At 34.7% G+C, this 14,474-nt stretch overlaps 2 protein-coding genes across 4 annotated transcripts; one reads left to right on the top strand and one right to left on the bottom strand.

The window, feature by feature from the left end:
• Positions 1 to 342: 342 nt before the first annotated feature.
• On the bottom strand, positions 343 to 3,964 carry LOC125215325 (uncharacterized). Of its 2 annotated transcripts, XM_089069412.1 has the most exons (5): positions 3,791 to 3,964; positions 2,737 to 2,762; positions 2,351 to 2,625; positions 1,554 to 1,582; positions 343 to 1,475 (listed from the first exon to the last, which is right to left on the bottom strand). In XM_089069412.1, exons 2-5 carry the CDS (start codon positions 2,757 to 2,759, stop codon positions 582 to 584), a joined length of 1,221 nt encoding a protein of 406 aa, XP_088925538.1. In that variant the 5' UTR covers positions 2,760 to 2,762; positions 3,791 to 3,964; the 3' UTR covers positions 343 to 581. The 2 variants fall into 2 exon arrangements, with proteins under 2 accessions (XP_088925538.1, XP_047972671.1); XM_048116714.2 differs by having other exon boundaries at positions 2,351 to 2,762.
• Positions 3,965 to 8,783: 4,819 nt separating this feature from the next.
• Positions 8,784 to 14,366, top strand: LOC125212822 (phosphatidylinositol/phosphatidylcholine transfer protein SFH6-like). 2 transcript variants are annotated; one of them, XM_048113084.2, is made up of 14 exons: positions 8,784 to 9,134; positions 9,724 to 10,027; positions 10,523 to 10,622; positions 10,734 to 11,000; positions 11,108 to 11,185; positions 11,288 to 11,389; positions 11,482 to 11,531; positions 11,620 to 11,719; positions 11,832 to 11,927; positions 12,021 to 12,131; positions 12,718 to 12,853; positions 13,266 to 13,645; positions 13,901 to 13,975; positions 14,060 to 14,366. In XM_048113084.2, exons 1-14 carry the CDS (start codon positions 9,101 to 9,103, stop codon positions 14,078 to 14,080), a joined length of 1,854 nt encoding a protein of 617 aa, XP_047969041.1. In that variant the 5' UTR covers positions 8,784 to 9,100; the 3' UTR covers positions 14,081 to 14,366. The 2 variants fall into 2 exon arrangements, with proteins under 2 accessions (XP_047969041.1, XP_047969042.1); XM_048113085.2 differs by having other exon boundaries at positions 8,786 to 9,134; positions 13,272 to 13,645.
• Positions 14,367 to 14,474: the final 108 nt, after the last annotated feature.

Genomic DNA, 14,474 nt, shown 5'->3' with positions numbered 1-14,474 from the left:
GATGACTAGGTGGACAAGTTTTTTGTTGCTGTGCTAAGTTGGCGGACAAGTTTTTGTGACCGTGGCATGGCTGTTCCACCTTTTTATGGACACTCTGATAAGATGGTCTGATGGGCTTGACACTTGATTCTCTTGTAATAGTTGACTTTATTTTATTTTATTTTTATTCTCTCTCTGCCCTACTTCAACTTAAACATCAATTTCTCCAATATTACGTACGGCGACAGAATATATAGTAAATAGTTTTATAATTTCAAGCTAAATCACTTAGCATAGGGCGAAATGAATAGTGTCAATGTGCCAAGGATAATCAAATCCCCAAACAAAAACCACATCTAAACATACTTTCACAAATTTTCCACCATTTTTCTTTCTGCAATCATTTATTTACAGTATGTTACTACGGCAATCTATCCTATGTCTTCATTTTTCAAGGTGAAGGAATATGGACATAACATCTGCAATCTGCACTCTTATGACATGAACAAAAACAAATCTGTGAGAAGAGATTTCAATATTGAGCCTAACGCAATTTGTGGGGGCATGAAATATCAAGTCTAAAACAATAATCCCATTAGAGCTCACTCCTTGCTGGATTTTGCCCAGAAAAATGGCTTTCTTCGAGCAAGCTGATGATTCTCTTGCAGCAACTTACCGGATTTCGAGCCAAAAGACAAGTGTCGTTTCAAGAAAGGCGAGCTCTTGTTGATTATACTCGAGCCCATTTTGGAACCTTTTGCCTCAGCTCTCCAATCACTACCATCAGCATGCTTTTTACTACGTCTCTTTCTATGTTTTAAATCCAGTTCAGCTTTCAAAGCCTTCTCAGACATCTTCACAGCCTGTTTTTCCCCGTAAGTACAGACCGGGCAGGCTGGGTCATACTTGTTGATTTCAGGAGTCATATGCTCCAAGCATTCGGCATGGTAGACGTGGCCACATGTTAGAATAGAAACCACGGCTAGTTCGTTACTTGATACAATCTTTTGGCTGGCCCACTCCCACGAGGATCTCATGGTCAAAAGCTTCGCACAAACACCGCAAGTTTGGAGATCAGCAGGAGGTGACCCTGAACTTGTAGCAAGTTTATCGACACTGAAGTGTGAGTATTCGCTATCGAATGACCACCTCTCTCTTCGGGTAGCCGTGAGCTCAGAGAGCACGGGGATGGACCAACTGTCTGAAGACCCGCCATTGGAGACCCTAGCTGATTCGCTGCCCCAATCAGGAGGCGGATGCGAAGAGGTTTCTTCAGAAATTGAGAATGGTGGTGATTTATATTCTGGGATCTTGCTAGCAGGCGCTTGGTGCAAAAACTGGGGCCCATGAGAATAGCGATGGCATCTTGAAGGAGTTGAGTCCGGACGAAGAAACTGACTATGTGAAGTCACGGGGGGCGTTGCAGATGTGGATAAGGGAGATAACTTGACTGGTGATGGGTGTGAAACTGATCGAGAATCTGCAGAGTCCTTGACCTGAGCAATATACAGGAAATATTAAACTTCAGATGAGGTATTCCGACCACATATTTGCAAGTAAGACTATCCGCATACCTCCACTAGACTCCTGGAGATAGCTTCGTCTGTAAGAAAAAATTTGAAGATGCCTCAGCTACAGTAATAATGGATCAAGAAAACAGTTGATAGATTTTCGTGTGTCCAATGAACAGTGTGTAATTTATTTTAAAATGGAGATAAATAATAAACTCTTTCAATCCCGAATCGACTGTTATGGACTCTTTGGTGGTGCATGAGAAATGGCAAAACACCTTTCCACAGATCTCCAAACTTTCAGACCACAAATTTAACAATGCACCAAATAGTCCTGTCCACTGTCCAGTCACAGGATGAAACTCCCATGCTAGGAGCCTAGGGCTCATCTAGCCAACTAAATGAAAATAATTCCAGTAATCTACAAGAGAGCACCTAGTCCTACACATACACATGCTACCAATATCTGCATATAAATAAATAAATAAATAGAAGCATGTTTCTAAAAACATTTCCACTAACTCCAAGTCTCCAAGTGCTTCAACATCACCTTAACTAGTTTCTAATACTAGAAGAATTGGAATATATGACTGGTCAAGCTCAACGGAAGAATCTAATATTTCCTTTGTATTTTTCAACAAGTCAAAAGTAACCCTCTTAAGAATATTTCACTTTTTTGGTTCGATATGCTTTCACCATTCATTATAGTACCATGAAAATATCCTCCAATAATATGATTGCTCCCTTTTCTTTTAATTGCAATACATGATGATTAAAAGGGATCAAATACAATTACTGCACCTACTTTTGAAATTAGATGTCCAAAACATAATTTGCTGGAAGTGCCAGCAGCAATTTACCTGAAATTTGGAAATTTGAATTACCCGCATTTCCATCAGAAACGTGAGACTTCTGCCAACGTGAGTGACGACCAACTACTGGACTACCTTCGTCCAAAGCAGAATTACTATATTTTACTTCTACTTGACGATTTCCTACATCTCCATCATGCAACCAATTTGCATGTGTTTCTTCTCCAGCTACCCGACCGCGATTATCCCATCTAAAGCTCCATGATGGTGAATACCGAACATGCCTCTGCAGTGTTCCACTACTTGGTCCGTGCACTATAGTTCTGTCCTTTGCAGCAATACAGCAAGCAGCACCCATTAGTCACACGTACAAGCTAAAAGTTGGACAGCTTATGTTTATAATAGCCTTCTGTACCGATCATCTCAGAACGTACACTTGGGGAATATTGGCAAACATTACCTGCAATTATAACAAACAAATTAACTAAATCCAACTGCTACTTATAATAGTTTGGCCCTTTGTTTGTCAGTAACTCAGTATGCTTTTCAACAAAAATGGCACATCACAACATTATCTCCCAACCCTCACCAGAAATCACAGAAATCAGAGCTATATGTTTCACCTCATTCCACCCCAATCTATGTGTAAATGAGCAAACATATTACAATTCCATATGCTTATTCTATCAAATAAAGTAGTCGACAATACATAGAGCTGAAGGAGTGTGAATAAAAACCATTGCATATAAACAGTATCGTATTGACAACAATAGGTAGCACTCACGCACAAAAGCAACACCCTTCCGTGTAAATTAAGGCCTACAAATGACAAAATTGTAACATCATGCTCAAAACCAAACAACAACAAAATGACCCAAATAATACCATTATGGGCTAAATCAGACACACAATGTTGTATTCAATTTCATTTGTTATATTCATCTTCAACAACCTACATCAAAACATCCACAGATCCATGATCACACACTAAAAACAATCACGGATTAACAGCCAAAAGATTAATGCAGATGAGCACTTGAAGATCTAACGTAGACCTCACCGATTGAAATCCACCAGAGACCTAAACCACATGACAATAACAATGCAAACAAATTTTCAGTCGTGTTAAGAGAATGAACACTTACACCAGCGGTGTTCATGTGCATAGCAACCGGAAAAAATGAAGAAAAAAAAAACACTAACACATTTCATGCACCGATTTTTGCGGACAATATAAGTAAAACACCTATAAATAGATTTACTCAGATCCGGAATTCATTGCTTAACAACTGAGAGCTATACAAATTATTTTTTGGCATTATATGCACCTTTTTTTTCCAATTCAATAACTCCGATTCCAACCTCCAGGAGACATGAATCCGTGAAAACAGCAATAATATTCTCAACAAATCCATATACTTCGCATGAAAGCTATCACGAATCGAGACTCTGCATATAAACGGATTCAAAAAAGAAAATGAAACTTACTTGATCGAGCAGAGGCGTTTCACCAGCCCCGAACCCTAGCGAATTGCAGGAGTGTAAAATACGAATGGATTAACAAAGTGAAATATATTTATATATATAAAAAGTCCATATCTATGCATTTGCTCAGAGAGAGAGAGAGAGAGAGTCTTCATTTAGGTATTCCATAATTCAGAAAGGGCAGAGGGAGAGATGACGGTTTGTATAACGCCGTTACCTACCTAATCAAACACTAACGATAGGCTAAACTGCTTACGACATTTTATTTAATTATAATACATTACTTTATTTTACGTTTCCCAAACGAAAAGTACATTTAAACAATTTTAATACTACTAATTAATTATGTTGTAGCATAAGTTCTCTTATTGTGTGGTGTATTTGGTACTAAAATCATTGGTAATTAATTCTAAAAAATCATTAGTAATTAATTAATACATGAATTATTTCCACTATTCCTATTATGGATATGATCAAAAACAATTTTTAAATAGCAGTTTCAAATAAAACAATAGGAAGTCAAATCTGATGGTACTCTTTATTCCTGAAACATAATTTTATGGCAGTACTATTTATTTGTATATTTATTAAAGAAACATTACTGAGAATGAAGTAGTGTAACTTATGAGCGATCTGAACAGCCAAGTTTTTAATAGTTCAATCAATGAATCCACTTTAAATATAGAGTTGATCTTCATAAATAAATAAATAAAAGAATTATCAACTGGTCCCTCTCGCTGAGTGTCACATAAACAGATGTTTTGTGTATATATTATTTTTTTTGTTATAATGATAGCCATTTATCTGTGAATAATATACTGCTATGATTCATATCCATCCACAATCAAGTTTGATTAATTATAAATTATATAAGCGCGTATAATCTGCAAACAAATATTTTAAGTCAATAGATTTATACATAATTTGAAGTTTTTGAGGGATTTGATTAGCAATACAAATTTGAAAATATAGCATTAAATGTATATAATTATAATGCTGATTTTGTGAATATGGTTAAATCTCGCAATATTCCAATTTAAACACATTGTTCATATTTATATAGTATCTCTATACTACGTCATTGTCAATATAATAAGCTTCATAAGTGACTAAGTTCGATAAATTGTGATGAATATGACCCAATTTGATTTTACTTTTATATACAGTCACCAAAATTCTAATATACTCGTATAGTAATTGTGATGAGTACTATTGTATTGTGATTTATTATAACAAGCTGAGGAAATTAATTTATTGTCCATATTTTATTCATGTATATACATATAAGTTTTTCTGATACTCCTTAAATTCTCTTTGTTGTGTCAACAGAACCTTTTTTCGACTTTACATCAAAACTAAAGTAATGAGTTTGGGTCTATAAGCCTATAATAACAAATATTGAAGCAAGGTACATATTCTGAATTGCAAGACAAGTTAAATTTTGTTATGTATGCTTTCTTTTATTTTAGAGTAAAGTTACTAACATATACTCCATTTGTTCAAAAAATGTGTAATAATTATCATCAACAGTGTCCACAAAAATTATGCAACTTCAACTATTTTTTTAAGAAAACACTTTTTCATTATAACTTATCCTCCCATATCTTCCTATATTTTTTTTTTTTAAAATACTTGGCACAATGCACATCATAAACCAACCATTGACATTGTTAAAAATGAAGATTTGAATTGGAATAGGGAAACCTCCATCGAATGAGGATGATGAAATTTGAGAAATTTGTAGAAGACGAAACCGTGGACTAAAGAAGGAGAGAATCGGAGAGAAAATGAGATATTCATTAATGACTATATTTTGGCAAAAGTTACAGCAAATTACAATTAAAAGCCTTATAGACTAAGTAAAAGGCTAACTAACTAATTATATTTGATTTTTCTAATTTCAAACATAACTATTTACCATTAACGTGACTTTTCCTCCATTGCAAAAAATTACATTTTGTTAATTGGGCAAGGAGCTAACATACTGTCATGGAAATTGTAATTACTATAGCTTTTCATTTTCTAATAGTATCCAATTTCATTTTAGTCGGCATGTGTCTCATATCCGATATTAATCAATTTTATATCTTACAAAATGCCTGTCAAACTCTGAATATAAAATTATCGCTTGATTTTTTGGATTATGGCTAGATGTTGTGGAACATATCAATAATTGATAATATAATTATAGTAAATTATAACGGCAATTTCGTCGATTCACAAACTAACTGTAATTTGTTTTATATTGTATATTGAAAACGAGGATCGAATAATTAAATAATCGTTATTTACCTTCTTCTGTTCGAACTCTATCTTTGTTTTTTGCCATCTTATTTTATTGTACACAACCCAAAATAAAAAACGGCCCAAGCTTGAAAGGCCCAAAGCTCTATCATACTATTTCACAATATGTTGTTTTAATTAATACTACTCCAGTATACTACTACTAGAATATTAAGATTAAAGAGTGTATAACAGATAGTCAAAACCATTACTTGATTGTAGATTAAAATGGGATTATATGAACATAAAATCTGTATCGCCGAAATTGATATGATAGGAACTATAGGTCACACTTATTAAAAAATTTAGATGGCTTGCAATCTTAATTAAAGTAGTTAGTTTAGTTCAACTATTTACTAACTGAGTAGGTGGCCCTCTAATGCCATTGTCATAACCACACACCTCTCAACCACCTGTTTTATAAAATTACCAAATAAATTGTAAACTAGTATGACGGTGATTGTATAATTCAACCGCCAAAATAAATAATATAGCATCACGAAGCGCAATTTAATTGGTAAGATGTTTCACTTTTATCTAATAAATAAAATATTTAAAATTATCATGGAGCAAATAAAGAACCTGAATTCTAGTAGTCAATTTAATCAATATCTATAAAAAGCAAAATTTTAAATAGTTACAAGTTACAACATTAAAATACATTCCTATATATCACAATATAATTAAAGACTAGTTGTTCTGGCAGTCAACTAACAACAAGTGTGATAAGTCATAACATAAAATAGTACATGTAGTCCCTCATGATTAAAGATCTTGAAGTTTTATAGTTTTCGATTTTGACAATAGTACATTATTAATATTTGATGACAACCTTGTACTTTATAGTTGACCTTTGTTGAATAAATAGAAGTAATACTTCTTGATACTGCACTTGTCATTTTCTTCTTGTAACATTCGTATATATCATTCAAAGCCACAATTTATTCTATTATGGAGTAGTATTTTATTTTACACATTTCCTTTACATTAATTTATTGACCACTTTCCATTGAATATTAATAATCTTAACTGGAAAGTAGTAGTACTAAATTCTAATTAAAAATTTCTCACGTCTACAATAAATTCTAAGCAAAAAAAATACTACTGATAATAAAAACTGAAATTAATAATTACTACTATTAATTTACACCAGCTGCAGACAATTCACAATCGCACCAAGGTTTATGCCCTTTAATTTATTTTCATGTAATATACAAATATAAAACTAAAACTAAATCAAACTATCCGCAACCGACTAAAACTATTTAAACTTTACTTAACACATATACTAAATAAATATCTAATGATTTTATTTTATTTTATTCATTAATTAAGCATGCCCTCGGTAGTTTGCTGTAAAATAATTCAAATTCCAAAATTAATTGGTTCTTATCAATTAGAGTTTGTCACGCAAAATCTGATTGCGCTATTGCATTTTTCGTCTAATTTTGTTGTTTGTTATAAAAAATGAATTTTGCTACAGTAAATTTGTCATTAACTCAAACTGTCAAACATATAGTACTACTATTATAGTAGCCTAATAGGTAGAGTGTCACGTAACTGCGTTTTACAAGTCAAATTCACAAAATTATAAATATTAATTCATGTAATTCGTTTGTAAATATACATTGATGATTGATCTAGTTTAAAATCTGAGATATAAATAAGACAATCTTACATTATTTTATAACGTAACATAATTTGTAAAATATGAATTGTGATTGTTTTTACTATCATTTGCTGTGTAAATATATCATTCTATGCTTATTCAATGATAGTAATAGTAACGGTCATTGAATTTGGGAACGGATCACGGCGGAGATGCGAACTGATTTATGGTCCCACGCATTATGAGGGAGGGCGAGGGGTCCAGGACTTGACTAAGATCCATCAGAATGTGTAAATCTGGTTTTAGGTAGGCTTCAGATGCCATTGCATTACGAGGCTCCAAGCCGAACCGCAAATCAATATTTTGATTTCTTGAACATTTGTTTTGCTACTATTAATTTAATCAATTTTTTACTTATAAAGTCAACGTCAAACAATCACAATTTAATACCTACATTTTCTAAATTTATATAATTATATTTAATTATTAGAGCTGTACTTTGGGGGTATTTTTAACATATATTTTACTACTACTATTTAATTTAATAAGTAAATCTTTTATTTATAAATTAAACGTCAAACAATTACTACAATTTCATATCTGCATTTTCTATAAAAACAAATATATATAATTATATTTAATTATTAGAGCTGTGGTTTGGGGCGAAAGAGAATTTGATACGCCGGAATTTTTTCTGGTATAAATAAATTTAATTACTGAGTCAATAAGAACATCTCATGATTAAATTCAATTAATACATTTTGCAGTTAGTAAAAAATAAAAAATAATCTGATAGTAGTACTTTTTTACCGAAAAAGAGGCAAAATCTAACTGAAATAGATTTATTAACAGCAGTAATAACAAAATTCCTTCGTCTCCTCGGAAACCCTTTTTCGGTAGGCGAACATTCTTCATCCCTCCGCTCCTGACACGTGTATTGGGCCCCACTCCCAATTTAATCATTTTCCACCCATAATTCCTAATTCCTCGCCCCCTCGAAAAATCGCCGTCGCCTTAAATTTATCCGGCGATAATAAAAAATACCCTTATTTTCGCTTTATTTTATATAAATATATATTATTATATTCATTTTCTCATCTCCTCCCCTATCTCTGAAACCCCCCCTCCCTCTCTCTCGCTCTGTGCCTGCATTAACTATTTGCCGTTACGGGGTTTTACTGCATTTATTGCTGTGAGATCATCCTCGTGAATCGTCTCAGTACTTTACCGAGGCTCTGTTTCGTTCTGAACTAACTGTTGGGTTTTCGATCTGGGAAGAATTTTAGGATTTTTTTGGTTTCTTGATCTGTATTGCGCGTTTTTAGCTGATTGGAGGTGGGATTGTCAGTGCGTTTATGTTTGGTTGATTGATCGGCAACATTATTCGGTCATCAGGAATTTGCTGTTGATCGGGAGTGGCGATGTCGGGACCCTTGGATAGATTTGCCAGGCCATGTGAGTGAAAATTTATGCGATTTCTTTGTTGTTCTCGATCTGCATTCGCTGTTAATTAGCTGCGATTTTGCGGATTGTCAGTTTGATGTGTGAATTAATGTGAACCTGATTAGTTTTTCCAGATGTCTGGGCTTGTCAATGTGATTTTTTGCTTGTAATTAATCCTTGGTATCGATTTGCTTTTCTACTGTGTCTGAGCTAGGGCAATTTAGGGTACGGAGTATTAAATTTTCATAGGCTGTATATTTATCAGAGGATCTAGTTTCTTATTGGTGAAATTATTTTCACAAATATTGAAGTGCAATGGAGTACTAATTGACCAGATCTTTAAGTCTTACCCGCTGATGTTTATTCTTCAAAAGTTTGACAGCCTCCTTGCATTTTTATTCTGTTGAAAGTTATTGCTGAAAGTTATCACATCAGTCAATTTTAAGACCACTGGATATGTCAAGATTGTTGCCTTAAAGTGCGTAGGGCTAGAAATGTTGAGAATGCTTCATGGAATCTGAATGCTAAATGCCATGCTTATATTTTATTTTTGCTTATATTTAATTTGCAAAGTGTTACTTAATGTATCTACGTGAAACAGGCTTTGAGGGTTTTTCCGGTGGTGAGGAGAGAAGAGAAAGAAAGTCTGATTTTGATATTTCTGAAGATGAAAGGAGGACTAAAATTGGTTCTTTGAAGAAGAAAGCACTTAATGCATCTTCAAAGTTCAAGCATACTCTCAAGAAGAAGAGTAGTAGAAGAAAGAGTGACGGTCGAGTCAGTTCTGTCTCAATTGAAGATATCCGGGATGCCGAGCACCTGCAAGCTGTCGAGTCATTTCGGCAAGCCCTAATATTAGAAGAGCTTCTACCAGAAAAGTTTGATGATTACCATATGATGCTGAGGTTATATTCTTTATACAAAAAATTCTTTTGTTTATGGACAGGTATATCAATTGATATGTTGGAGGATTGAGAAAATGTGGGTGAAATCGTGGTCATAGAGTGACGAATAGGTTCTAACTAGGATATTTAGTAAAAGAAACACAACATTAATCAAATTTTGGGAGGCAAACACAGTATATCTATTGAAGTGATGTAGAGGTAACATGCCAATTGAAGTTCTGGTGTAGGATCGGGAATTTAGGAAGATAGCTAATATTGTACTATTAGACTCCACTGAGTCATTCATGCAGCATTTTGTGAACTGCCAGTATTTAACAGATACTTACTCTTCATCATTGAACTAATCTTTGCTTTGGTTCTTCATAACTTGCCTACACTCTGAAGAGAATTTTCTTCTGAAGTTTTATTTCGGCTTGCCCCTTCCCTGCTGCTTTTGTTTTTTGATTCAATTGAAAACGCTTCGATTTCTAAGAATGTTGAGGAATTTTCTTGCAGGTTTTTGAAAGCAAGAAAATTTGACATCGAAAAATCAAAGCTCATGTGGGCTGATATGGTCCAGTGGAGGAAAGAATTTGGTACTGACACAATTATCGAGGTAAGCCAAAATTCTGCTAGTGACTTCATGCAAAATTGATTGTTTTCTTCTTATTCTTATTCTCTATTCCAACTTTTGAAAGTGAACTCCACCATTTATTTTATCCATCAGGATTTCGAGTTCCAAGAGTTCAATGAGGTTATGAAATATTACCCTCATGGCTATCATGGAGTTGACAAAGAGGGGAGGCCGGTATACATCGAGAGACTAGGGAAAGTCGAACCAAACAAACTTATGCAAGTTACTACCATGGATCGCTACATAAGATACCATGTCAGAGAATTTGAGAAATGCTTTCAAGTTAAATTTCCAGCTTGTACAATTGCTGCTAAACGTCACATTGATTCAAGCACAACAATCTTGGATGTTCATGGTGTGGTATGTTATACACTCCTTTGCTTTATACTTCAGTCTGATGGTCTTGATTCTTGAATAAGGAATAGGTTCTGTATGAAACCCGTAGTGTTTGATTATTGTTTTTCCAGGGCTTGAAAAACTTCACAAAGAGTGCCAGGGATCTCATTATGCGGCTCCAGAAGATTGATGGTGATAATTATCCTGAAGTAAATACTCAAAACTCTGTTTTTTTTTGAGGTGGACTTTGTTGTTGACTGGTTTTTTACCGTGACTGAATATTTCTATTAATTAATGCTTCCTTTTTGCAGACTCTTCATCAAATGTTTATAATCAATGCTGGTCCAGGCTTTAGGCTATTGTGGAATACTGTAAAGAACTTTATAGATCCCAAGACAACTACCAAGATTCATGTATGCTTGCTTTTACCATCTATCTATTTATGGTACTTGGTTGAGTTATTGGCTGAGGCATACCGATGTCTCATTTTCTTTAATCAATTCAGGTTCTTGGATGTAAATACCACAACAAGTTACTTGAGATAATTGATGCCAGGTAAATAGGTGGTTATGAAAATATGGCATCTTCTTGTGACTAACATTAAGGTATTTTGTGATCTGATCATATTGATGTGAACATGCAGTGAACTACCAGAGTTTTTAGGAGGAACATGTACATGTGCTGATGACGGTGGCTGCCTGTCTTCTGATAAAGGACCCTGGAAGAATCCAGAGATTCTGAAGGTCATATCTTACCCAGGGTTTAGAATACCCATATGTGATGTAACTGTACATGTATTCCCTCTCAAATTTCTTGTAGTACGGAGATAGTTAACTGTCTTGCTTACTGGTGCAGATGGTGCTTAATGGTGAAGCACGGCGTGCCAAGCAGATTGTCAAAATTATCAACAGTGATGGGAAGGTAGTATACGCCAAGCCTCATTACCCCATGGTATGACTACTGGGGTCTTTTACATTTTCTAGTTTATCCTGTTAAACAATCCTTTTGCGAGAATTGTTTTTACAAGTATTGGTTATGCAACAGTTGAAAGGCAGTGATACTTCAGCAGAATCTGGTTCTGAAGCTGAAGATATTGCTTCTCCAAAAACCAATAGAAGTTTTTCGCAACTTCGGTTGACTCCAGTTCGTGAGGAGGTAAGGTTCACTTAAAGCTTTTTACTGATAGGTAGTTTAATCTGTGCTGTCCCCGCATGAGGAAAAATGGAATCTGTTTTTGCTTTCTTTCTTTTCTCTTTTTTAATTTTTCCATTTTGTAAGGATACAAAGTGTTTGCTGGCATGATATTCTTAAACATCTTGACATTGAAGATCTCAGATGAATCACAAAACAAACATGTTGCTTACATCTGGATGAAACTTGTTATCACATCTAAAATTTTGCGTAATACATTCTGATACTCAGTATGCCTGTAAACAGGGACGGAGATACTCAGTATGCCTGTCTCTAAATTATTGTTTACTTATTTATATTTATTTACATTTTGTAATTTGTTCTCAAGAAAAGGCTACATTCATAAAGTAATTTTTTTTACTCTAGCCAATATGTCCTAAATTCTCACTGTAGCCAATAGTATATCCTAATTTTTCACTCTAGCCAACAGATCAAATTGGGCTTTGAAAATGGATTGTGGGGGAATAGGGAATACTATTATCATGACACTTGAGTTCTTTTGTATTTCATTTTCTCATGGATGCTCAGGTGCTTTTGACTCATATTGCAGGCTAAGACTGTGGGAACAACTAGCCATTTTGGTAATTTTTCTGGATACGATGAATATGTCCCAATGGTTGACAAGGCTGTTGTTGACTCTGGCTGGAAGAAGCCGACAAACACTGAGAACTTCAATGTTTCTGAAGGTTATTCATCATTTCTTTGGTGCTCTCTCTAAATTACTTTATGGTTTCTATTTATGCATTATATTTGCATATTGCCACTCTTTTCTTTTGTCTTGTCATCTGATTGTGAGTTCCTATCTCGTGTTGCACTCCCTCTATACTCACCAGCACACATGTGAGTTAGCTTGTGTGCAGTTGCTTGTTTTGCCTTGTTTCTGCTCTTTTATATCGGATGAATATTGGTAATATGTAGAAGAAAAGGTAGGTGATATGATGTCACTCACATCCACCATCTACAGATATAATATATACATTGCTGATGTTTTTGTTTGCTGAAGTCGATGGTTTCTTTTTTAGGTTTCCCGTGTTTTATTTCTGTATAAATAGTTTTTCTTCAATAATGTTAATACTTTGTGTGAAATTTTTGATCCAGGGCCAGCGCCAGCGCCTGATTCACCCAAAGTACCTGCAGCATTTAACGCTCGAGTTTTGGCAGCTCTTATGACATTCTATATGACCTTTTTCTTTTGTTTCCATTCAATTTCATGCCATATCAAAAAGAAACTTCCCCATGCATTAATGCAAGGTGAGCAAACCGCTCCAGAAAATGATTTTAGACCTGCATCACCAACATCATCTCCCAGGGATACCGAAATCCTATCTTCTGTGCTGAAGAGGCTGGGGGAGCTTGAAGATAAGGTGATTACTCTTCAGACAAAGCCATCTGAGATGCCACATGAGAAAGAGGAACTGCTGAATGCTGCTGTCTACCGTGTGGATGCCCTAGAAGCTGAGTTGATTGCAACCAAAAAGGTATCTTCTGTCTGTCACATATTACACATTACATGACACCGTGGCTAGTTTTGGTCAGAGTTAAAAGAATATGAATTAACCGGCATGGTGAGTGATTAGAACTGTAGGGCTGTGGTTCTAGGAAAACAATTTGTGAATGTGATTAAGAGTTATCCATGTGCCCTCTTAAGCCATAGCCTTTCTTTCTGTACCCGCCACCACTAACCTACCCCCTAGACTTTTCGGTTATGCTTATCTGGTAGTGTGCTACTGCAGGCTCTGCACGAGGCTTTAATGAAGCAAGAGGAGCTGCTTGCTTACATAGATAATCAACAATTCGCTAAGCACCAAGTAAGTGATTGCGATTTGCTCTCGATCTTTTGATCACATGTGTAATTATGTTTATGCTGACATGCCTTGTTTTTCTTTGTTCAGAAGAAGAAATTTTGCTGGTAAGCTGCACATTCTACGTGGAGCTTGACGGTTGACGACATCTCTGTCCATTTTAATGCTTACCGCCTAACCTTCCTCATCAGAGATGTAAACCGAGTTACCTAACCAACCATCATAGAGATGTAACTGAAATGTAAATTTCCAGCGATAATTTTTTCCCAACATACATATACTCACATCTTTTTTCCCTTTCTGGAACAGTGGTTTTTTCCATTTCATAAATTATTTCTGCATGTTACTGACACATTTAAAAGATATTTTGAGGCAGAGTAATCTTGACTCAACTTTATGTTTTTGAGCCATTAATTCTTTCATGATACTTTAATATGAATTTTGTGCCTTGTTTGGATTTGCTAATATAGCTCAGGTAATAATCATTGTAGCAAAATATTTGAAA

Source organism: Salvia hispanica, chromosome 3 (assembly GCF_029641045.1).
Source record: "Salvia hispanica isolate PSC_SH4W2 chromosome 3, Shi_PSC_v1, whole genome shotgun sequence".
NCBI classification, from domain to species: domain Eukaryota; kingdom Viridiplantae; phylum Streptophyta; class Magnoliopsida; order Lamiales; family Lamiaceae; genus Salvia; species Salvia hispanica.
This window is presented reverse-complemented; position numbering and strand designations above follow the sequence as displayed.

Excerpts from the sequence above, each read along its gene's own strand:
- LOC125212822 (XM_048113084.2), top strand. The coding sequence starts at position 9,101 with ATGTCGGGACCCTTGGATAGATTTGCCAGGCCAT. Across the intron at positions 12,132-12,717 it reads TGACTCCAGTTCGTGAGGAG|GCTAAGACTGTGGGAACAAC; the intron begins GTAAGGTTCACT and ends CTCATATTGCAG. Across the intron at positions 13,976-14,059 it reads AACAATTCGCTAAGCACCAA|AAGAAGAAATTTTGCTGGTA; the intron begins GTAAGTGATTGC and ends TTCTTTGTTCAG.
- LOC125215325 (XM_048116714.2), bottom strand. The coding sequence starts at position 2,660 with ATGGGTGCTGCTTGCTGTATTGCTGCAAAGGACAGAACTATAGTGCAC. Across the intron at positions 1,583-2,350 it reads TTCAAATTTCCAAATTTCAG|ACGAAGCTATCTCCAGGAGT; the intron begins GTAAATTGCTGC and ends TTTTTCTTACAG. Across the intron at positions 1,476-1,553 it reads TCTCCAGGAGTCTAGTGGAG|GTCAAGGACTCTGCAGATTC; the intron begins GTATGCGGATAG and ends TATATTGCTCAG.